This window comes from Macrobrachium rosenbergii, chromosome 44 (genome assembly GCF_040412425.1).
Source record: "Macrobrachium rosenbergii isolate ZJJX-2024 chromosome 44, ASM4041242v1, whole genome shotgun sequence".
Classification (NCBI taxonomy): Eukaryota; Metazoa; Arthropoda; class Malacostraca; order Decapoda; family Palaemonidae; genus Macrobrachium; species Macrobrachium rosenbergii.
In genome coordinates, this window is record NC_089784.1 from 17,541,734 (window position 1) to 17,567,928 (window position 26,195).

General features: G+C 32.5%; 1 protein-coding gene across 3 annotated transcripts in view; it reads left to right on the forward strand.

The window, feature by feature from the left end:
- The window catches only part of LOC136829368 (uncharacterized), a 489,602-nt gene that overhangs the window by 409,591 nt on the left and 53,816 nt on the right, over window positions 1–26,195 (forward strand). For all 3 annotated transcript variants that reach the window (XR_010850369.1, XM_067087816.1, XM_067087817.1), the window contains one exon: window positions 4,658–4,799. Coding sequence is in view for 2 of the 3 variants with exons in the window: in XM_067087816.1 (XP_066943917.1) it covers window positions 4,723–4,799 (77 nt within the window). In the remaining variant the exon portion in view is untranslated. The remainder of the gene's footprint in view (window positions 1–4,657; window positions 4,800–26,195) is intronic.

A 26,195-nucleotide genomic window follows, 5' to 3' on the forward strand; every position in this document is an offset into this window, starting at 1 on the left:
AATTAAAACACGTTATAGACAACATTATTACTGATGTGGGTAATCATAATGGTCCTCTGAGCCTTGTTCAAAATAACTTTAATTTTGCGGAAATATTAGTAGGTATAATAAAACAAAAATCATTTTTAAAAAATCAGACTTTATTTATAACAAAACACTTGGGGAAGTAACGTTCTTTAATTCAGAGGAGAATAGAGAGTGCTTTCAGTCTCCGGATGTTAAAGAAAATGCATTTCTATTAAATTCATTTTAATGTACTTCGAATACCATCTGATTATTATTATTTTCCACTAACTCATTGAACTGCTGTTAACAACAAAGTCCTCACGATATACGAAAAAGGAAGGATAAAAATGACATAAAAGAAACTTAAGAATCATTTAAGTTTTGTTTTGTAAATCTCGATATAGAATATGGTAATGGGAAATTAAAATTATATAAATTAATACCAGTATTTCTGTTCAGTGACTCAATGCAAGTATTTCTCATCAATGACTCAATAGTAATTGTATCATCAGACATAAGTAAAATGCCAGGAGTAATTCCAACTGTAATACAGATCAACTTTATAATTGCCAAAGTTGCTAATTAGGTTTTGGAATCGGGTGTAATTAACATTCTAACAAGTTGTCGAAAAATTTGACATAAACTCAGGGCGCTTATTCTTGAGGGGATGGTGTACTGAATTTGTGTGATGCCTTTCGTTCAAATTTCCTCCATTACACAGTGATTTCTAATGGAAGATGGACTTGTTTTTAAAGTATGGGATCTCTCTCTCTCTCTCTCTCTCTCTCTCTCTCTCTCTCTCTCTCTCTCTCTCTCTCTCTCTCTCTCTCTGTGATATTAGCATTATTTATTCTTAGGCAACGTAACTTATTCACCGGCTGAAGAAATTAATAATATTCAACCCCTTTACAAAATTAAAATTATTACTGAAAACAATCGCCCCAAGGTCCTTGTTCCTCAGCTGATGGTTCAGTCTCATGGCACCACGTAGCATGAAAATGATCTATACCTATGTTCATTATTTACAAGTTACCCGCAGTAATTGTATAAGGATACTTGATAAATTTATATACACTTATACAAACACACAAAATATATATATATATATATATATATATATATATATATATATATATATATATATATATATATATATATATATATATATATATATATATATATATATATATATGTATGTATATATATATGAAATATGATTTATATGAATAGATTATACACACACACACACACACACACACACACACACACACACATATATATATATATATATATATATATATATATATATATATATATATATATATATATATATATATATATATATATATATAATAATAAAACGTCCTTTAATTTTCACTTACCTCGGAAGTAATAATTTTCATATATGTTACCGAAGGGGAATTTTTAATTATAATTCCACCGTCCCGGCTTGGAATCAATTTACCTGGAATATAATTTAAAATTAGGTTTCTGAAATAATTATTATCAGTCTCATCCCAAAGTGTTAAACGCAACAATATATATATATATATATATATATATATATATATATATATATATATAATATTTTCCGGAATAATATGTGTGTGTGTGTTTACCTGTATAATTTAAAATGTGTGTTATTATCCAGTCTCATCCCAAAGTGTTAAACGCATCAATATTATATATATATATATATATATATATATATGTGTTGTGTTTATAATAATACTTTGGGATGAGACTGGATAATAATTATTTCACAAAGTTTTAAATTATTTTCCCGGAAAATTAGACTTGAAGGATAATTATAAATTTTTTGTGTACATTCATTTTTTCCGGTAAAATCTCATTATAATATATATTTAACTTACTCATATAAATCATATTTCACCGGATGCTCTTTACTCAGTAGCCTAACCTGTAGATCATGATTTCTTATAGTCCATACATTCTTAAGCAATGCTAACTAGGAACAGATCATTATTGCTAACGTAAATGGGTTAGTGACGTTTTTGTTTGACTGAATATGTCTTCTCGAATTTAGCTGGCATTTTGTCGGTAAGCATGCTGGTTCTCTGGAGCTCTCTCTCTCTCTCTCTCTCTCTCTCTCTCTCTCTCTCTCTCTCTCTCTCTCATCCTCGGTTTTGCAAGGTCCCCTGTTCATTCCGAGTCGATGAGTCGTCCTGTTTCCCGGATTAGTGGGAACGTCCATCAGTGCCTGGTCAAGAGAACAGCTTTCCCTCCCTGCCTTGCTGGAAGTTAAGTATATCTTAGAGCGATGCAGCATTCAGTGAATTGGCCCTGAAGCGGAGAGCAGCTCGCCTGTTCATTTTGGGACTCGGGTGTTTTAACAGAAGCCGTAGATTCGTGACTTGGACATTTCTCGTCGTGTCTATTAGAATGAAGTCATCGATTACATTGCTAATGTTCTAACTACTTACGATGTAAGTCAGATCACTGCGTCTCTCTTATTTACAGCAATCACTGTGAACCAAATAAAGTTGAGTCACTGCACAGGAAACTTATATTAAATTACATTCAACACTTGCTGACAATATGAAATTACTACAGGGATTTCATTACCTATATAAATTTTACGTTTTTGTGAATGGCATTTATTATTTGTCGAAGTCGGAAACAAACTAAAGGTACAATGTAACCATATATTTGATCGACTAGGACTAGGTAATTATATTTTGAAGTACCCAAACCAAAATTTATGTATGATGAAGTATAATAAAGAATAGAAAACAGATCAGTATGCATACACGTAGACAACAGAAACTAGAGATGTCAGAAAATCAAAATATTCGTGTTACATCAAAATTAAGGACGGAGGTAGAAATATCGTAAGTACCAAAAAAAAAAAGTATATAAGCAACTTTAAAAACGATATGCGAAAATAAAAGAAAAAAGACGGCGCGGTCTGGCAAAGAAAACATGTTCTATTTTATTTCTTCTTCTGGTTGTTCTATTTTATTTCTTCTTCTGGTTTAGATACAAAAAAATGTAAAAGAAAAAGTGGCACAACCAAGTAAGGGGTTTGAAACAGTGATTTCCCTAACCAAACAGGAGGAAAATTTTGCTTCTGAGTCGGGGAAACCCATCACGCGGTCTACTGCACAAACCGTCAGATTGGTAACGAGCGAATGAGAGTAAGTGATTCTGGAATCGCTGAGTGTGTAATTTACGTGGAAATTTTGTCGCGTATAGAAAATATATTGCTCGTAATGTTTGCCAAGGGAGGCTTTAATTGGTACCCACGATTGTACTAAAGGCAAATTAATAAAATGTGAAGAGATAACAAAATTTTTTTGAACTGTATTCTAAGTTATTCACAATATGATATTTATCTTTATTTATGTATAACTTGACATTCATAACACTAGCAATGGAAATGAGAAGGCATCACCATACGCAAGTTGGTTATGGTCTGCGTCTCCTTAAAAAACGAAAAATCTTATGAAAACGAATTGCATATTTTCTCCCAGTTTTCCTTTATCCAAGCAATATTGAAATAAGTTGTTGTTTGGTAATTAATTTGAATTTTTCACTAGTAATACTTTTATTGGAGACAAAAACAAGACTTTATAAAAAAGACTTCAAAGTTTTTACTTTTATGAGTCTCTGTTTTGTTGCGCGAATAAAATGAGAGTCGTACATAAACCATATAGACGCCGGAGGGCCTTGACAATGCCGAAAGCTCATTGAATAGAACGTCAGCATCTACGTTCATAGAGTTTGCATCCATCCATCTATCCAAACAGTAAACTCAATATATCTTTGGACACGCTTATCAGAGCATGAATCTCAACAGAATTAAATGAAGAAGCCGTTTCCTTCCCTAGAGGAATTAAGACAACCACTGTATGAAGAGTAAGATTGCCATTTAGTTCCCCTATGTACAGTCACTCTTGAGATCATGAGGCATTTAAAGTCCAGGTGTGCGGATAGGACTTCAAGTATTTCTTTTCTGAGGAAATTGGGGGTTTAAGAGATTTTCATGGTTATCATTACTACAAATTTATGAAGAGTATGTTTTGAAATTAAATGAGAGTTGTTTGCAGAAGGAAAGACGCAATCCAAGATAGAAGTAGCACCGCTTTCAGTCACAAGTAATACACACACACACGCACACGCACACACACACACACACACACACACACACACATATATATATATATATATATATATATATATATATATATATATATATATATATGTGTGTGTGTGTGTGTGTGTGTGTGTGTGTGTGTGTGTATATATGAAATTTTATCGCATCACCGTGACATTTTATATACAAACATTAAGATACAAATGTCGTTCAACATCCAACTCACGCTACTTCAGGAATGTCTCCGAAGGGGAATGGAACTGGATATTAAACGACATTTGTATCAATGTATATATATATATATATATATATATATATATATATATATATATATATATATATATATATATGTGTGTGTGTGTGTATGTGTGTGTGTGTGTGTGTTTGTAAAATGTATATATAGCATTCTTAGAACAGCGCATTAAGGTTCATGCACTGACAGACCTTTTTCTTGTGTACTGAAAATCCCTATGGAATGGGAGAAAAAGATCCCCTCATTTCACAGAAATACTGATTACAGTAATTTGTTTCCAGGAAACAAAAAATCAAGATGGTTTCCATGAAAACTGCAGTCTCCAAAATCCATCTTCTTCAGAGAAATGATTGATGTGAAGCCCTGGAATGAGACACTTGGCCACTTGCTGATTGGGAACGACTACTTAAACGTTGCTTTCAAGTATGTATCTGGTAAACCAAATATAATTCTTAATTTTGTCTTCTTTCTGTGGAGAGAAATTCGAGATGCAGTTATTGCATCATCACCCCTTTTGTACAGGAAATAATCTGAACGTCGAAAAAGATTATATTAAGCTTTTTAGGCTAACGATGTATGGTAGTATTTTAGTTGATGTGCCATGCGTTATTTACATGATTTCCAGTTTCGTCTGTCAGTGTCACGTATTTGCCAGACCTTTAAAGATAACAATATATTAACAGATATATCTCATAATAGCATGCGATTGGTTTTCTTTAACTTTTTCTTTCATTTTCTGTTGTCCTTCGCTGAAATGTATGAAGCCATGAATCCAATCATGCGCTTTCGTCGTGTGTTTATTTTTCGTGATATTGCTTCAATATCTACTGTATATGCAAGATAATAATAGATCCCTATGACAAATCCAAACGACAGTGTTTTGCTGGCAAAATCATGGAAGGTTATTAATTATTGCAAACTCTCATTACCCAGCAATTATCTTATGAAAGGCTAGCAATTGAAATAAGGCTCAGTATTAACGCTTGCCCAAGAGGGAGCAGAGTTAATTTATAAATGGATAAATGAATGTTATTTTTTAAACATATCCCGATTTAGCCTGCAATTTCTTGCTATAAATAACAACGCAAGACTCATTTATTGTATATTTTAAGATACATTATATATTAGAGTCGCCGCCTTTGCATAAAATTGTGTTCTATTGTCATTTGAATACCTCGCAAAGCGAACATTTACTCCCTCACAGTAATACATTCTTGCCTTATTGATGATTGTCTTTAAAAAGCCACTGTGTCACAGAGGAAACGATATAGTTTAGACTTATTTAACAGTCAAGGAGGGTCATAAGCAGAATCATTGAAACATGATGGAAAATCAGTAATAAAACATCTATAAGTATGTGAGAAAAAATACTTTTATATTTAACGTATCGCTCAGACTCGTGTATCCAGCGTCAGTGAATGCAGTATGAAGCCATAATTCAGATGGTAATTAGCACAACAGAGGCAATTACGAGATGCCTTAGTGAATTAGGGACCCAGTGATGTCTGGAGTATTAATACGTCCAACTGTCATTCATAATCAAAGAGAACACGAGTTTCACTTCCTCGACTTTTGGTTTTAGGAAACTGAATCTTCGGGACGATTCTAAAAACTCAGATTTGCTTTCAGGTCTCATTTTAATAATATTTGAATATCAAAATGGTTGTGATAAATCGTGTAAGGAAAATGGCGTAGAGAATATTATCATTTGCATTTTCACCTACAATTTGCTCAAAAGATTTCACTTGTGATTACATTTTAATTATATTTGTATTCACGTCCGTGCTAGACGTTATTAACAGATAATCGTATAATCATTTAATTTATCCCGAACTGAACATTATTTCACAGTTCGTTTCTTCTAAATGATTAAATTTGCAACGTCTCCGCTGCATTAAGTCTAAAGAGAAAAATTTTTCTCTTTTACCAGAAGCTCAGTATATATATATAAATTATATATATATATATATATATATATATATATATATATATATATATATGTGTGTGTGTATATATACATAATATATATATATATATATATATATATATATATATATATATATATATATATATATATATACACATACATCCATATTATATATATATATATATATATTTATATATACAGATATATATACACATACATATATTATATATATATATATATATATATATATATATATATATATATATATATATATATATATATATATATATATATATATATATCATTATGCACATTCCTAGAGGTTTACTAATTTAATCAAGTTCAATTATGATATTTCATTACTTATTACAGTAGGGTTATCAGGTTCCTTTGCGTTTTGTTAAAATCTGATTTTATCTTGACTTTTCATTTCGCACATTCCATGGCAGTGTTTATTAATTTGCTCTTTTTACATGCAGCATTGCTTTCGTTTACAATTCATGAAACTTTGTAGCCTGAGTCTTCGGAGTAGCATCTGCTACGAGGATCAGTAAAAGCCTGTTGCCCTTCATGCTATTTTAAGCCATGTTTTCGTTTAACACCTTTTCATCTTAATTTTTGGATACTTTTGTTTCAGAAACTTTTCATCTAGTTTTCTTTTATTTTTACGCATGCAGGAAAAACTGAAGCAATTTGAGAGAGAGAGAGAGAGAGAGAATAGCTTATGATTGTTAAAATTAATGGTATTCTGTTAATAACCAAACGAATAATGTTTAAGGAACGGCTTAGAGATTAAACATAGATTAATAGGGACTTTTAAAGAAATCGGAGCTTTGCTGCTTAACTCTTAGATATACCTATTAAGTCTTTGATAGCCTCGGTCAGTTTCTCCCCAGTTTCTCCTTTTACTAGTTCCTCGTTGGGAGAGTCGGTAGAGTTGTCGGCTGGCACTCGCTAGGCCCGAGTTCGAGTCTCCGGCCGGCTAATGAAGAATTTAGAGGAATTTATTTCTGGTGATAGAAATTCATTTCTCGCTATAATGTGGTTCGGAGTCCACAATAAGCTGTAGGTCCCGTTGCTAGGTGACCAGTTGGTTCTTAGCCACGTAAAATAAGTCTAATCCTTCGGGCCAGCCCTAGGAGAGCTGTTAATCAGCTCAGTGGTCTGGTAAAACTAAGGTACACTTAACTCTTTTCTCCTTTTATTTTTCTTCACATTATTTTCCTTGATGCGTATTTTAGTTTTTAGTATTTAGAGCTAGAAAATGGATGATTTCATTATATTTCTAGGACTTCCTGGACTGTTCGATAAGTTTTCTTCGATGTCAAATTTCGTACTCTGCTTTCATCTACTTTCTATATCAAAATTCTCTACTGTTATAGGAGAAAGTATATCCAGTTTTTTTTAGGTTAAGCTATACCTTTTCCTATCATTTTTTCGTCTTAGTGAACTTTGACACAGGAAGTTAACTGATAGCTCATCACATTGGTTTTTGCACTATAAAAATCTAAGTAACTGCATATTATGAAACAAACGCATATACACAAAAAAGACACTAGATTAAATTATAAGTTTCTTCTACCTTGACGTTTAATTTTTACATATTTAAAAAAAAGGGATGTTAATAAAAAGGGAAATTGATGTACCACCTTTTCATAACCACAGGCTGCAAGGCTAAATACATAGTTTTAAATACCTTAACAAGCGAATCAGTGATTTCAAATTCAATGTTTGGGCATCAGACACGAGACAGGACAATGGAAAGAAACTAAAACAAAAGATAATGTTTACTGGACCCTCTGCTCAATATAGTGATTAATTAGTATTATTAACTACTGTTTTCACCTACTGTACATTGCTATATTTCATGCTGTTCAGATGACCGAGTTGTCATACTAGGATCTGCATTGTAAAATGCGTTATATACCTCACTACGCCGGCAATGCGTGTTTCGAAAATCTCCTCAAAACTGAAAGCTAAAAACATACACAGCCATATTCCAGCGTACATTGTGAAATATTAAGAACATGAAATATCTTTGAAATCATTCAGTGTGTCTATCACATGCATATTGCTACGTGATATAGCTGACACGTTTCCCCCAGGAAATGCATGAATTATAGGATAAATTGCTCGTTTGTGACAAGGAATCACTTCGCCATCCATTTTCTTTGTGTTTTTTTTCTCTCTCTCTCGGCTCTTTAATGATGCACACCCTACTTTACAGCTGAAGTGAGGTTTAATTATGCTGTGAGAGTGATGGTTGCTACGAAGTTCAAGGTTTCAACCGAGTATTTCCCATTCCATTTCCAAACTTTTTATTTTTAAGTAAAATAAAATTTTCCCTGATAGACTGTGTCTAGTTTCATGGAGGCAATTACGTTACCTTGAAGCAGAGATGAAGTACTTTTATCCTGCAGTTATTGGGACACATTTTCGATGCATTCTCACATGAACGAACTTTACATTGAAGAACATTATGCATTTGTGTGTTAAACTAGCACTCGTTTGTGTGTTAGTACACTTTGATGTGTATGTGCATGAATATGCATAAATACATCTTACGAGAATCTTTAATCTTTCAATTCAGTATTATTTGAGGATAATTTTCTCCAAAGAAAAATCTTGCAATCCAAAATGCAACAAAGAAAAAATATTTCTAATGATAGGAAGAAATGAGTTTAGAATCTTTTCCATTGTACTATCAGTAATGATAAGAATTAACTGCAAGTCATAAAAGGATACTTTATTGGAGAGAAAAAAAAAAGAAAACTTCTAGTAACTGAATATTAAAGCGCTTTTGCTTTTGGATGAAATTTATGAAATATACTTCTGATTTTCGCTATAACAATTTAAATACAACAGCCAAACGTTGAACTCTAACTTTGCGAATAAAAAAGACTCTTTTCACAAAAGGTTTGAAAAACAGATTAGCTAGAATCAAATCCAAACAATTTGCCGGTTGTTCTGTTGAAATTGATAAGAAACTATTTCAAGTCATACCTTCAAAAATCAGCCAGTCATACATTCTGCCAGGTTTACAAGATATTCACCCTGATTGTTACGAAGGAATCGCTAAGGTTTCTTGACATAGACATATATATATATATATATATATATATATATATATATATATATATATATATATATATATATATGTATATATATATATATATATATATATATATATATATATATATATATATATATATATATATATATATATATATATATATATATATACACACATTATATTTGAATGCTGAAAAGATTTATATCCTTCGTGGTTAGACTCTACTAGCAAAAAATCTAGAATTGTATTTTTAGTAGAGTATCTGCCTCCGGAAAATTCTTGAACGTATACAAGAGTGAAATGAATGATAATATGTAATAGTAGTTGATTATTTCAGTCGTTGAGGTTAATTTTTCTAATAAACATTGAAGGCGAGACTAGCAAGAAGAGTTCATTCATTTAATTTCCTGTTTCACCCGCCATAATAAAACATGTTGCAAACTGAGAAGTTTAAGTTCATGCAGTCATTATATATCTGTCTATCTATCTGTTTCTCTATCTATATATCTATCTATGTATCTATCTATCTGTGTGCAACTTTATATATATATATATATATATATATATATATATATATATATATATATATATATATATATATATATATATATATATATATATATATATTTATATATATATATATATATATATATATATATATATATATATATATTAAAGTCCTCTGGGCCTCTGTAATATATATATATATATATATATATATATATATATATATATATATATATATATATATATATATATATATATATATATATATATATATATATATATAAAGTCCTCCTGGGCCTCTGTAATATATATATATATATATATATATATATATATATATATATATATATATATATATATATATATATATATATATATATATATATATATATATATATATATATATTTGTTGTGTTGTTACTTTTTTTTTTTTATTGAATGCACGGGTCAGGATTTCAGTTTCGGTTATTTCTCTTATAACGGGAGGTTCTGAATCATATTCTTCTACCAGTGCAAGCCACTGGTACAAGAACCTTATTCAGAACTTCCCGTTGTATGAGAAATAACAGAAACTGAAATACTGACTCCTGCATTCAATAAAAAAAAAAAAAATCAACAAGGCCTCTATCCTGTGCATCCCAAAAGCAAAATCGTCATAAAATTAAACTTTAGTGTAAACTGGAGGGCACCATTTCACTATCAAATAACACTGCAACCTTGCAACACCGTCACTGTAAATTTCATAAAAAGAAATAGCTTTTCTATAGCACAAAGAATTTCTTTATTCATCTCCTACAACGTAGAGTAATATGTCGAGGGAACACCACTGCGATGTTTAGATTTTTTGAACTATCAAAACTCCGTTTATGAAACGGATTTGCCTTAAATAAATGCACATTATGTAAACTGGCCTCGTTTGTTTTGTGAGGGGAAAACCCTTTATGTCCTCTCGTTGTAATGAGATCAGCAGATATTCCAATGAAGGAATAAATAAACGTGCCGTTTGTCCGAGTTGCAAAAATGAGATTTTCATGGTAATTTTCATTACTTGGGTTTTACTTGAATATTGCAAATGATGTATAGGTGGAAATAAAAATCCAACGAAACAGATGAGAAAAGGAAAGGGAAAAAGATATATGGGGTTCGTAAAAGAGAGAAATGGTCGTCACTAAGACAGAGAGAGAAAGAGAGAGAGAGATTGAGGATAAATGAAATTCGGTTAGAGAATGAGAGACATAAGTAAGAGAGAGAGACTGTGTTCTGAAATAAAAAAAAAAAAGGAGAGAGAGGCGACGTTCTTGGAGGAGAGAGACAGAAAGGGAGAATGAGATGGTGGATAGACAAAGTGAAATGAATGAGGACGAGGAACATCTGAGGGGGACGCTAGTCGCGGAGGTAAATCTAATTTTCATTTCCATGATTAGGGAAATGTGAAGCCGAGGTCTCCTCAGTTCATAATAGGATTAGGTCAAAGCTATACTCTCTTTATCTTAGCAGAAAATTGAAGAAGTTTTCATCTTGCGACCTGTTGGAAATTACTTAAATGTAAGAGATTTGTAAGTTGCCGTTTAAAAAAAAATAGCTGACTGCAGTTACAGTATCACTTTATGAGTTTTAAATCATCGTATTGCATGAAGTAGGAATAGGACAGTAACTGTTTCTTAGGATGACAGCCTTCTGTAGTTCACAGTTCAGTAGGTTTTCCGTATTTTCATTATAAGAGATTAAGTAAAAAGTAAGATAAAAACTCAGCATATCACTAAATGAAAAATTTGAGTAAAATACTGAGATGAACGTACAAAGTGGAAAAATAAGTGGGAATTTTAAGATTTAATTGTGAGAGATGCTTGGTTGTAGTTGGCCAGATTTTTTGTTTTTGTTTTACCTTTAAAGTTATTACGCGTGTCAGATATGACAGGAAAAGTATGAAACATTTTCCATTTTATTTATTCGTTTTACAACGAAAAACATTTCCCAAACTTAAAAAGGGATCCTTTTTGAAGTGCTGATAGAATAAAAAAGCTAAATTACCCTTGCCGACTGTAACAAGAAGAATATAAACGGGGACTGTGAATTATATTTAACAGGTATAAGGAGGTATACTGGGGCGCTAAACAAGAACAGGAATTCAAAATTGTATCATGTTGTAATCTGCTTACAATCCATCGAAACAAACGGAGAAGAGGATATAGACTGGGGCACTTCTGTTGAAACACTGTTAAACATTCAGGTCGAGACATTCCCAAAACATTCCAGAAACACGTCCTTGGGTAGAGTATCATGGATTCTCTGGTTGATCCGTATTCTGAGATTTAATTGTCTGATATGTTGCTGATTATAGAAAGGGCGACGACCAACAGTAAAGTGTATCATCAGCCGGAGTTGGGCATTATGTCTTCATTGCTATCTCTAATTTTCTAACCTTTTCTTGTATAAAACCATGAACCTAAATCTAGGACTTTAAGGGAAGTGAAGGATTAGGTGTCTGGATGAGACCATTTCTCTTCTCTTTTGGTGTGAATTAGAGGGAAGATTTTTTTCATCCTTTTGAAATAGGGAAAGATGTAAAGAACACTTCAGCCATAAAATGAACAGGACTAGTATTTGTATAAACTAATTTAGTATTTACTCGTATCAATGGGAAAAGGCTCTCACCAGACACTTTCGGTTTAAACTTTACGCTGCTGCATTTAAATATTTTTCACCTTTGTTTTATTCAGTTGCAAGAAATATTCCATTATCCCTTGGTAAATGGAAGGCAACGAAAAATTTAGCGTAAGGTCCTGGTTGAAAGCATAATCTAAAATAAACGATTTTTTTATTTTTTTCAGTGAAAATTTAAAATGTTCAAGTGAATTTAAAATGTTCAAGTGAACGTACGCCGCTCTACATTCATCCTCTAACAATTAGCAATTCACAGATGAAATTTTACGTCATAAACGAACTAAAATATTTTTCGTTAAAAGCAAAAAATTGTCCGTGTAAATTTAATTGCAACCAAATATAGTAAATCACAAAATCGAGAGAGAGAGAGAGAGAGAGAGAGAGAGAGAGAGAGAGAGAGAGAGAGAGAGAGAGAGATTCAGGAGGTGCTCCCACTGAAAGTGTTTTGCGCGTAAATGTCTCTATCAGTGAATGCCGGCAATGAAAAGATGAATACTAATCACTATCAATTATAAGTGTTAACTAAAATAAAGTTTTGTTGAAGCCCAATGATACAAATAACAGTCACTAAGGATATATGAATTTCTGAGACTGCCAACCAATACCAAAATTGAGCAACACACCACTCAAAAAGGCCCTATCCCCCCCAAAAGTGAAATATCCACTTGTCCCTAAGTATATTCACGTAATGTAAACTGGGAGCTTCATCTTTTGGTAAAGTTTTTCCGAGGATCAATACTTAACTGTTGGTGTAGATATACTAATAAATAACCAGACAAACAGACAAAGAAACGAACGAAAATTCAGACAAACCGAACCGAACTCGTAGCCTTTCCCAACTTCGTTGGCAGAGGCAAAAATAACAAGAGAGAAAGTAAATAAGGAAGTAAAACGATTTTCCTTAACACACCGTATGTATACCAGCTACGAGCAACGTCATTCTCGCTCATGTTTTTATGGTATCATGTCGTCCATAAACCAAAATGAGGAAGCGGGAACGCCTTTTGACTCACAAACTATGCGACGTAAAAAAGAGATTTTCTTTTATATTTCCCAGCATTTGGACGAGAATGCATTTCCACCTCCGTGTTGCGACGGAGTGCAGTGTAAAATTATGTGGACAGCAAAAGGTCATAAAAATGCTGCGAAGCCTTAATTTAGTAGGATGTCCATTCTCACGCTAATGAAACAATCAGTCCCTCTGAAAGGAAGGTATGAACAGACATATGAGTGTGCGTCGACGAAGGTTGCCAGACGTATCGAATAAGATATAAAATTATGATGTTGACAGCACAGAAATACACGTGTCTGAGAAATATAAAAATAAGAAATGCAGGGAATATTGCAACGTAAATCTTTTATACGTAGAAGAGCCATTTACATAGATCAGTATATAATTTTGATGTTACATCTGTAGTTTATTATATATGTTTGCTGAATCTTCCAGTTGTTTAGCACATTTCAGATAGTCATTTTTAATTAAATACAGACTGGTAGTTATTTCTGAGTATTTCAAACAAAGGAGAGATAAAGAACAGACAGAGGAAATAGCTGAAGAATAATTCTCTTTCTTTTTCTCTCTCTTGAAAAACATAGAATGCTATTCAGAACTGGAAAAAATCATTTATGAGTCATGATTTATATCATATTGCACTGATCAACGATGCTTGTATTTGAGCTTTCGTTTTCTGAATCTTAGATCATTGGCGTTCTATTAAAAATTGGGAACTTACATTCTTTGATAGGTTTGAATGTCTATTTTCGCTTAAATTCTTATGTCCATGACACTAGCACAGCTTTTGTTCTCTTTTTAAACCTTCCTGTCAGGAGATGAACTAGAAGGGTCAGACTTTAATAGTCATAGCAACAAAAATATATCATTCAGAACATATATTCAGAGTTAGTAAAAAAAAATACTCAAACGATAAGAGAAAGAGCGAGAAAGCATTGGTTTCGGCTCTTAATTAAACACGTGTACATGTATGAGAAGCGTCGTGTTTGACTCATAAAACCATATTTTGATATATCATGTACAAAGTTAGATATATCCGAAGCGCAATGACAACCACAACTGTAGATTCATTTATGATAGCGATTCATTGACTCATATGATATGCGCATGGAGTATATAAATTAGTCGTTTATAATACTGACCTATAACTTGGATTTCCTTCAAATGTCCATTTATTAATCATTAAATATAAAAATGTTTTGAGACCAGCGGATTCTGATATCGAGGGAGAAAGCTAATTTAGGTTTTTCGTAGAAGAAAGTTTAGCGCTTTGTCAGCTGGGATATTATTTCTCTTGCTAAACAGCTGACAGTTACCACAGGACGTCCCTATCTTGTTTGCTGTCTCATAAGTTTCCGAAGTGCGTGATTCCTGTCAATATGAGGTTGCCCATCTCTCGCAGATCTAGTTTGCAAAAAGGGAGAGGGCAACTAATGCAGCAGTTGTTGTAGAGTTTAGAATCCAAAGTATAGTTATTATATATTGATCTTTTCGCTTGTGTTTTGCGGCAAAATATCTCGTTTGGAGAAAAGTTCACCAAGTAACTAAATACTGGAAAACGGGTATTGTATTTACTTCATTAAGAAAAAAGATGACATAATAATGACTGATAAAATTTGAAGTCTTTCATATACTAATTTTTTCACCAACGTAGCTAACAAGAGAAATGACACCAAAACACTAGAAAAAAAGATTTTAAGTAGTTTCGTTGCTTTCTCTGACAGTGTTTTGGTGTCATTTCTCTTGTCAGATGTATTGGTGAAGAAATTAGCGTATGAAAGATTTTCAGTTTTTTCAGTCATTATTATGGCATCGTTTTACTTAATGAAATAAATACATAACCCGTCTTCCAGCATTTAGTTACTTAGTGAACTTTTCTCCGAACGAGATATTTTGTCGCAAAGCACATAAGAGAAAAGATCAATATGTAAAAACCATACTTTGGATTCTGAACTCTACAACAACTGCTGCATAATTTCCCTCTCCCTTTTTCAGACTGGATCTGTGAGGGAGGGGCAATATATATATATATATATATATATATATATATATATATATATATATATATATATATATATATATATATATATATATATATATATATATATATATATATATATATATATATATATATATATATATATATATATTGTCACAAAGCGTTCCAAGTACCTAGTTATTACGCAACTAATCACAGAATTCAAAATTTTACCTCACTTCAGCCAGATACCTGAGCTTTAAAGGTAACAGTGACCCTTTAAAAAGCTCATTAATCATGTGAAAAATCAAACTAAGTTTACCAGAACAAGTTTGAGGTATCAACAATTAAACAAGAAATATACTAGAGCAAAAGGGCATCACTCCATCAAAGAACTTTAACTGTTTCCCCTGGTCTTAATTCACTTCAGCAAAACTAAAGGAACAAAACATGTTTATCACTCTGCCTTATGCACACAATTAATCCTATTCACTGGTGGTCAATAAATGAAACACTGTTTGTAAAAATTTTAATTACAAAAAATTTATTTTTAAATTCAAAATTTATAAATAGAATTCACATTCTGAAAAAATTTACTATTACTTGTAAACAACACAAAATGTAATTAATCATGAGTTAAATGATTAAACAAATTAACCTTTAATTTATTAAGAAATTAAATTAGTCAAGCAAAATTTAAACTATCAAGAATTACTCAAGATTTGAAGAGAAAATCTTAACAAATGAAAATTAAATCAAGTATGCAATGTTAAATTATCAAGAAATATTTAAAATGCGAAGTAAATAAGTGTTAAATCACCAGTACATAAAATGTGAAAAATCAAGAGATTGCAAACACAATAACAAACAAAAATACACAAAATATTTATCAATAATAATTTCACTAAGGCACAAAATTCTCTCAATATACCTTATTATACCATAGTAATAGCGAGTAAAATTCACTGTAACTTATACAAGCTTGTGAAAACCTTCACAAAATCACTTGACGTGCTTTATATTCACAAAACAAACTTTTTTATCAGGTGCCGCTACCAAATATACAAACTGTTCCTGCACTCAGATCTCAAAAGCTAAGATTAATACTAGTGACCACACTAACACTTTATGTTAATAATTTCTCTCTTTTGAAGAAAGAGAGAGAGAGGGAACTAACGCTAACGGTCTCTGAAATCAGAATGAACAAACTTTAGGATTCCAGTAGGAAATGAAAGAATCAGATGACATCATCAAGGCATTTTGGGAACGGGATACAAGAGAAAATTCTAGAAGAAGGAAGCAAAACATTCAGAACTGTAATCTTACAAAACATGACGTAATCGCTCGAGACTTGTGCAACACTGTTTCATTTTTCTCAAAACGTACACGTTTTTACAAGAAAATCGTGTGGGATGCAATCAGAACAATATATGTAACATTGCGAAATCATTCGTCTCCTCATATGAGGCAAAGCTTTTACAGAAATCTTAACACGATCAAAACAGTCTGTAATTGGGTAATTATGATGGGCATGTTTTAAAAACAAAACGGAAAACCTGAGTTGGTTTCCAGAACGGAGCAGTGATTGTCATCTAGACCTGCCGGTGCCTTATCTTTTGCGACGACAACTGAAGCGAAACAACCCCTTCGCTACGACGCACACATGTTGCTCATATACTACATTTACTATTAAAAATGTATTATTAATTGTAAATTATGCTGTTAAGTTATCTAAATCACTAACTCTCTTGAGATCTGACATTACACCACATATGATATTTCAACAATTATTATTATTACACATAACACATGATAAATAGAAGAGTAAATATATCTAAACTATAGGATGATATACATATTACAAGGCAACATCATGAAAATATATATATATATATATATATATATATATATATATATATATATATATATATATATATATATATATATATATATATATATATATATATATATATATGAATATATATATATATATATATATATATATATATATATATATATATATATATATATATATATATATATGAATATATATATATATAATATATATATATATATATATATATATATATATATATCATATATATATATATATATATATATCAGTGTGCGTGTGTGTTGGTCTGTCTTTCTTACGTCATTATATGAAGTCTCGAATAATATCCTTTACCCTTTGGAAGTTCTAGCGCCGAAAACATAATATTAAATTCTCAGTTGACATTATGAAATGAATATTTCATAAAATTGTTCTACCCTTCCCATGTCTTCGTATAGTATCCTGGTAGCACCAGAATTCTAGTAAAATGATTCTATGAAACATTTCTGAACAATTTAATAACACCACCAATTTATATGAAATTCAGCATGTTACATCTGTCAGCCTCTTGATACGGAGAGATGAGGACGCCTCATACTTGTAACCAACGTAGATCAAGCTGGATTCAAACTTATTCAGTGGCGTCACTTTTTCAAAGCAGTTATCTCAGGAATCACTCGCCCCAGATTACAGGAAGTAATACGCAAGTTGGTTATTTTTGCCATTCTTTTTGATGAGTCTTTTACCTTTGATATGCAAAGAAAATGATGTTTGTAAATTAAAGGATTTTAAGGAAAATCCACTATATTTCTACGTTTTGGTTTATAACACTGCTTTTTAGCATTATTTTACTTTGTCAACTTACATGATTTTCCTTCCGGGTATAAATTGCAATAGCATTATTCCAGTCTTTTATTCTTTTATTTTATCTGTGTTCGAAGAGACGTTTGTCTAAATTCATGCCTGCTTTCTCCGAGTAATAATAATAATAATAATAATAATAATAATAGCCTTATATAGATTGCAGTAATAATATCCAATATGGATAGACTGTGAAAGAAATAATAATAACAACAGTTATAGAAACCTAACGAAGGACTCTCAACACTGTGATAAGCACAGGTGTTAAACTTTTCAGCTAATTATTAACTATTAGGCAAAAATGAACATACCGATGTACTTCCCAGTATATAAAAAATAGAAAGATAAGAAACAACAAAATATTACTATCTATACCAGAAGCATAAACAGCATACTCTTATTTTCATTTTAGTGGCATCCTCAAATTTCCATGAAATACTTTTTCTTACAAAGAAAATACATGCTTCCCTCCACTGTGGAATATTCGTCTTAATATCAGCGTTCTCATAATCATCATTGTCAGTGTATTTACTTCCATTTTTGGTAGCTTGTGCATGAAACGATTCGGGAAACTGTAAAAAAAAAAATCCTCAGATTTAAATATAATAATTTAGAAGAAAACATGTATATCAGGCGGACTCTTAACTCGGTTAAAAGAAAGGAAAAGTAAATCAACGCGAATAGCATTTTGTCTCAGGAAAACCGGTCTGCAGTAAAAGAAAAATCGAGAAGGAAAAAGGAAGATGCAACAGCTTTAACCAACAGCACCGCTGTGAGTAAATATAGACATCACAAGAAGAATAGCCAGGGAGAGAAATCTGACAAAAATGTAGCAAATATAAATTGACAAGGAATATAAAAATGCTGAGCTCTTCCGACTATTCATGACTGTATAGAAAGGGATTTTCAGATTGAACATTTTTTCATCTCTGGGTATATTGTTGTTCCTTGTTCTTTTCTTTATGGAGGCTTTAACATGGGATTTGTAAGCAAAACACTCGCGTAAAGTAATATTCATTTCCTTATGCTAGAGCTTTTGTACTTTTCTTGATGTTTTGATATATAATTAAAAACTTTCTTTTTCTATAGTAAAGGCTTGGTAACGTAGCCTTATATGGGCAGGGAAATAAAAAATGGAAACAATAATTATAACATAAGGATAGAGAAGACTACTAAATAACAAAAATATTTTCTTCGATGTGCAAAGAAAGTTTCTTTCAATTCCATATTTGTTGATTTTCTCATGAAAATAACTTACTCTTTTTGTTTGCTTGTAATGGGAACACACAATAGCTATTTCCAGTAAAATGCTTTATTCCCATGGTAGTTAAATTAAGGAACTATTTGGATAAAATTTTGTAATGGTATTAAGGTCTCTACAGACACCGTGTACGCTAGTTTATAAACCAGCCCACGGCCCGAAACTTATCACGTATAACTCCTTTTGGGTGTTAGTTGGTCCCAAGGTACAGCGAATTCGATACTAAACGATATTTGCGGCTTAATATTTATGGATATAAGAGTCACGAAAATGTTCACGCATATATCAGTTGAAAAAATAATCGTTGAATTCCTTATAACTGCATTTAATCTGCCAATTCTAAATTTATAAAGGTATGTGAGCTATTCATTTTGATCGAAATTCTTCCATATAGTCACCTTTCATAATGGTAAAAATGATTGGTTAAAACATTTGTAACGTTTATGCCAATGTTGATAAAAGCTGAAATGTCAGGGCAATCATTCTCTTCCTGGGGCTAGTACGTTTCAGCCTTTTCAGGTTAAATCTTTATATTCATCCACTAACAACTCGACTTCTTTGCTGCATCAAAGAAAAAGTTCACTGGATGAGTTCTTTTGATGTCTTGCGTCTTCCTTTCATCCCAGTAGCTGCTTTTTATGAAATACAAAACAAAAATGGATGTTTTCTTCGATCGGTTGTCCAGTGGAAAAAATGGTAGAAAAATAAATAAATAAATAATAATAATAATAATAATAATAATAATTATTATTATTATTATTATTATTATTATTATTATTATTATTATTATTATTATTATTATTTTTGTCCATCACAGTCATCCTATTTTACTGGGTGGTTTTTATAGTGCGGGGTTCCGGGTTGCATCCTGCCTCCTTAGGAGTCCATCACTTTTCTCACTATGTGCACTGTTTCTAGTAGCACACTTTTCTGCATGAGTCCTGGAGCTACTTCGACACCTAGTTTTTCCAGATTCCTTTTCAGGGTCTTGATACTTATCAATTTTTTCTTTCTTTCTCATCTACTTTGGTGTCCCATGGTATTGCGACATCAATGGGTGATACTCTCTTCTTGATTTTGTCAATCAGCGTCACGTCTGGTCTATTGGCACATATCACCCTATCTGTTCTGATACCATAGTTCCAGAGGATCTTTGCGTTATCGTTTTCTATCAGTCCCTCAGGTTGGTGTTCGTACCACATATTACTGCAAGCTAGCAGGTGTGTCTTGCACAGGCTCCAGTGGAGGGCTTTTGCTATTGAATCATGCCTCTTTTTGTACTGGTTCTGTGCAAGCGCCGGACATTCGCTTGCTATGTGGTTTATGGTCTCGTCCTTCATATTGCAGTTCCTGCAAATGGGTAAGATGTTATTTCCATCTATTGTTCTTTGGATATATCTGGTTCTTAGGGCCTGATCTTGTGCCACTATTAGCATTCCTTCTGTTTCCTTCTTGAGTTCTCTCCTCTGTAGCCATTGCCATGTTTCATCGCTGGCCAGTTCTTTTGTCTTTCTCATGTACTGTCCATGCATTGGTTTGTTGTGCCATTCCTCTATTCTGTTTTTCATTCTCCTGTCTCTGTTTGTTTGTGGGTCTTCGTCTACTTTTATCAGTCCTTCTTCCCATGTACTCCTTAGCCACCCACCTTCACTGGTTTTCATATGTTGCCCCAGTGCTCTGCTCTCGATGTTGACGCAGTCCTCTATGCTTAATAGCCCTCGCCCCCCCGCCTTCCTTTCGTGTTATGTATAGTCTGTCTGTATTTGCTCTTGGGTGTAGTGCTTTGTGTATTGTCATGTGTTTTCTAGTTTTCTGGTCTGTGCTGCAGAGCTCAGCTTTTGTCCACTCCACTACTCCTGCGCTGTATCTGATTACTGGTACTGCCCATGTGTTTATGGCTTTTGTCATGTTTCCATCTTTGAGTTTATACTTGAGTATCGTCTAAGTCTCTGCATGTATTCTTTCCTGATCGTGTCCTTCATCTCTTGGTGTTTTATATCCTCTCCTTCTATTTTTCCCAGGTATTTGTATCCTGTCTCATCTATGTGTTTGGTGCTATTCCCGTCTGGTAGTTTTATCTCTTCAGTCCTTGTTACTTTGCCTTTTTGTATGTTGACCAAGGCGCATTTTTCTATTCCAAACTCCATCCTCATGTCCCCAGATACAGTCCTTACAGTCTGGATTAGGGTATCTATTTCCTTGATGCTCTTACCATACAGCTTGATGTCGTCCATGAACATCAGAAGGTTAATTCTCTTGCCTCTTTTCTTGAGTTGGTACCCAGTATCCATCTTCTGCAGTACTTATGTTATGGGAATCATGGCTACTACGAAGAGTAGTGGAGACAGTGAGTCGCCTTGAAAGATCCCTCTCCTGATGTTAACCTCTGCTAGTCTTATCCCAGTGCTTGTAAGTACTGTATTCCAGTTGCGCATTGTATTTTTAAGGAAGCTGGTGGTGTTTTCCTCTGCCCCATATATTTTCAGGCGTTCTATTAGCCACGTGTGGGGTGTCATGTCGAAGGCTTTCTTGTAGTCAATCCATGTCATGCGTAGGTTGGTTCTCCTTCTCTTATTATTCTTCATTACCATTTTATTTATTAGGAGCTGGACTTTTGTGCCCCTATAGTTCCTTCTGCAGCCTTTCTGTTGGTGGGGATGGTGTTTGTATCCTCTAGGTAGTTGTATAGCCTTTCACTGATGATACCTGTTAGTAACTTCCACATTATTGGTAGGCAGGTGATAGGCCTGTAGTTACTTGCTATATTTCCCTTGTTCTTGTCTTTCTGTAGTTAGGATGTTCTCCCTGTGGTCATCCATTTGGGCGCATGGTAGTTTGTGATACAATGCCGGAGTTGTTCTGCTATTCGTGGGTGTAGGGCCTTGAAGTTTTTGAGCCAGCATCCATGGGCTTCCTCAGGGCCTGGGGTTTTCCAGTTGGGCATTTTCTTTAGTTGGTGTCTGACTGTGTCTGTCGTGATCTCAGTGAATCTTTGTTTTATTCTCCCCATTTCTTTGTTGTGTGATACCGGATTGCTCCATATGTTTTCCCTGTCTTTTACTTGGTTCGATTTCATGAATTTCCAGGTGGTTGTCTTCCCCTCTTAGTTGGCTGTATAGTCTTTTCTGGTTGGTTCCGAAGAGTTTGTTCTGTTAGTATCCTTTATTCCTGTTCATGTAATAATAATTATAATAATATAATTATTATAATAATAATTATTATTATTATTATTATTATTATTATTATTATTATTATTATTATTATTATTATTAGCATTTAAAGGGTAAAAAAATTTAGTATCATTAAAACTCATGAGGCTTGATCTCACATCAAATAGTATAACCAGCGTGTACGGTTAATGCCAGGGAAAAAACGCTAGTTTTGATATTAACCGAGTAATCATCTTCCATTATTCATTTCAGTTTCAACAATAATCAATTTTCGTCTAGATCAAAATACATCATTTATTTATTTGTTTATCTATTTATTTTTTGTATGATAGGGCATGAACCATCAGAGGAACCATCCAACTAAGGACATTCCTGTTGAGATGTACAGAAAGGGACAAATTCGAAGTTGAATTTTGCAGTGAACGTAGAACCTTGCTTCGGGGGACTTTCCCCTGTAGGTGCACATAAAAAGGAGAAGTTGAAAGCCCCGTCTTTCCTCGCACCCTCTCTGTACCTCAACGATATCGTGTATTTTATAAGCTTGCTGGATGTTGGGAGATCTTCATTTCCACTTGACATGATTTGTTATGACTGGAAAGTAGAAGTAAACTGAGAGAGAGAGAGAGAGAGAGAGAGAGAGAGAGAGAGAGAGAGATGAATTCAATGTAATTAAGCGTTTATCTTTAAATTACTAAAGATTCCCATAATGTGAAATTATCAGATTTCATCAACTTTTCTCTTACAATTAAATTTTTAATATAGAAGTGGACTTCATAATATTAATGCTGCAAATTCTTTTATTATGATTTACAGTTGCGTTTGGTTGGTAATTCAAAATAATTAAAGGGTTGAAGACGTTTCTTAATTTTTCAAAATGTTATCTCTTGTAATTTTAAATATTTAGGACGCAGTTACTCACGATATTAACGACAAAGGCCTTGCTGCTGAAAATTAGTCCGAAATCATGGGAGAAAAGCTAAAATAGTTCCGTACTATCCAGCAAAGTGCTATTTAAAACTTTGTTTATTGAAGATGCTTTCCCACTGTTGACTAAAGAGAGAGAGAGAGAGAGAGAGAGAGAGAGAGAGAGAGAGAGAAGGGGGAGGGGAATTAATATTTAAGTATTTGTTTTCTCTCCTTCCGTTTGTCTATCGTATTTCTTTCCTAACTGGTTGAGTATTATCTACTCAAAATGGCAAGATAACCCTATTAAATGAACATACAAGATTCCTTCAAAAATGTTGAAGCACTTGAAGATACTGAGCCAAAAAAAAATTACTTACGGGAGAATACTAACCTATGTAAATGGTTTCTTCAAAAGATAACCAGTTAGTATTATTTGCCTATCTTGTTTTTAAGTTTCTTAGACACATGCTTCTTATATATTTTAACATTATTATTTATCAATTGAATTTATACCTAACTTTCTTTCTTTATAGGAGTTTCTCTTTAAATATATATTATTTACTGTCCTTCTGGTTTATTGGAAACTTGCTCCTCCCATCCCAGGTTTCTCTACCTTCTTTTCGGGGGGGCTGCTTGTTTCATTATTTCCCAGGAATGGCTCTTCTCTTCTCAATTTAGGGTCCGCAGCATTTTCATCACCTCTTGGTGTTTTTGCGACTGCTTTTAGGCTTAACCTGGAAAAGGAATTCATTTTCGCCGAAACGCTTGGAAGTATAAAACGACAATCTCTTTTTTACGGAGCACGGTTTTTACGTCTATAGGTGTTTCCACTTTCTCATTTTGGTTTATGGTCAATATACCAGCTTAAAAAAGGAAGAGAAATGACGACACCCGTAATCGTTATACGTCCGGTGCGTGCAGTGGAGTAAGGGAAGGATGCTTTAGTCTGGTTTTACTGTTAGTCTCGCGTAATATTATACCCGGCAACGAAGTTGGAGAGGGGTTGTGTTTGTTTATGTATCCCCCCCCCTTTTTTTTTTTTGGAAGTCTGCCCACTTGTCTGTTTGTTTCCCTATTTATTAAATTTTTTGTGAGAATTTCAGGAAATTGTGAGCCTTGTGACTCGGAATAATTTTTAAAATTTTAGTTGAAAATAAAAATGAAATATATGGTGAGAAGGATCTCTCTCTCCTGTAGGAGATCTTTCTGCCACTGTGTTTTTGAGCTGATGGAGAGAATTCATAAACGAATAAAAATTCTTTGAACGTATTACACCACAAAGAAAATATTTTTTTAATGCTATGCCTCAGAATACCATTAATCTTTTTTTTTAACATACAGAAGGAAAATGCAATCTAAATTAAACCGTGCATAAAGTACACTGTTTTGTGAAATATATCTTCACTCTTTTACTCCCAATTGGTGTATATATATATTAACGGAAAAAGGAAACGCGTAGACTGGAATGACAAATACTGACAGTTTACACGTTTAACCAGGAATTATCGATCAGAGTATCAGAGAGCATGCCTCCCATGCAGTTTGTCTTTTATGTTACCAGGTTGCTGTGTTTGTTGCTCTATTGTAAAGAAGATTTTTTCTTCAAATTCGGATGCTCGCTTGATTGACAATGTCATAACATTATATTTTCTTTCACTGAGAATTTCACTATGTAATTTCGTCACTTTCGAAGACAAAAAATCGATATTTGAAAATAATGCTACTTTTAATTTCAAACATTTGTTCCAAAGTGCCTCTAATTCACAACAGCTCGCTCATATAAATACGTAAAATAGAAGCAAAAAATAAAATATTGACGTTTCTCAGCTGGTAAAACACACATATTGAACACACTCACTGAATCTCATTGTTCTATTATTTATTTATTTAGTTATTAATTTATTTATATATTTTCAAAGTCTCCCAAGCATCTGCGCCAGGATATTTCCATCTGTACAGTACTTTTAAAATTGTTGATAACATACTTTCGATGCAAAATAGTACAATCTAATTATTTCTGCTGAAACCTTTGAAGATGTCTACACTCTTGCAATCAGTAAACCGCTTCTTTCAATTTACCAGGTAGTCATTTTATTAATATACGAGTTCCATTGCAGAAGTTAAATCAAAACCGATTATTAATTAGATAATGAAATTTTTTCCAGTCTATTTAACCGGCAAAAAAATGAATAATATAACTGTTATGTTATATTCTTCATTTTCTTGCTGGTTAAATGGACTGGAAAAAATGTCATTATCTCTAATTAATAATCGGTTTTGATTTAGCTTCTGCAATGGAACTCACATATTAATAAAGTGATCGCCAGGTAAACTGAAAGAAGTTTTACTGATGGCAAGAGTGTAGACATCTTATATAATATGATATAGAGAAACACCGTAACAGTCTTGAAAGGAAGAAGCCAATATTATATGTATATATATTAATCGTATTTATATGTTATATAGTGTTCATGATATAAACATTTCATTTATTTAATGTAATATAATATATATATATATATATATATATATATATATATATATATATATATATATATATATATATATACAAATATACTGTATATGTATATATATGTATATATATGTGTATATATATATATATATA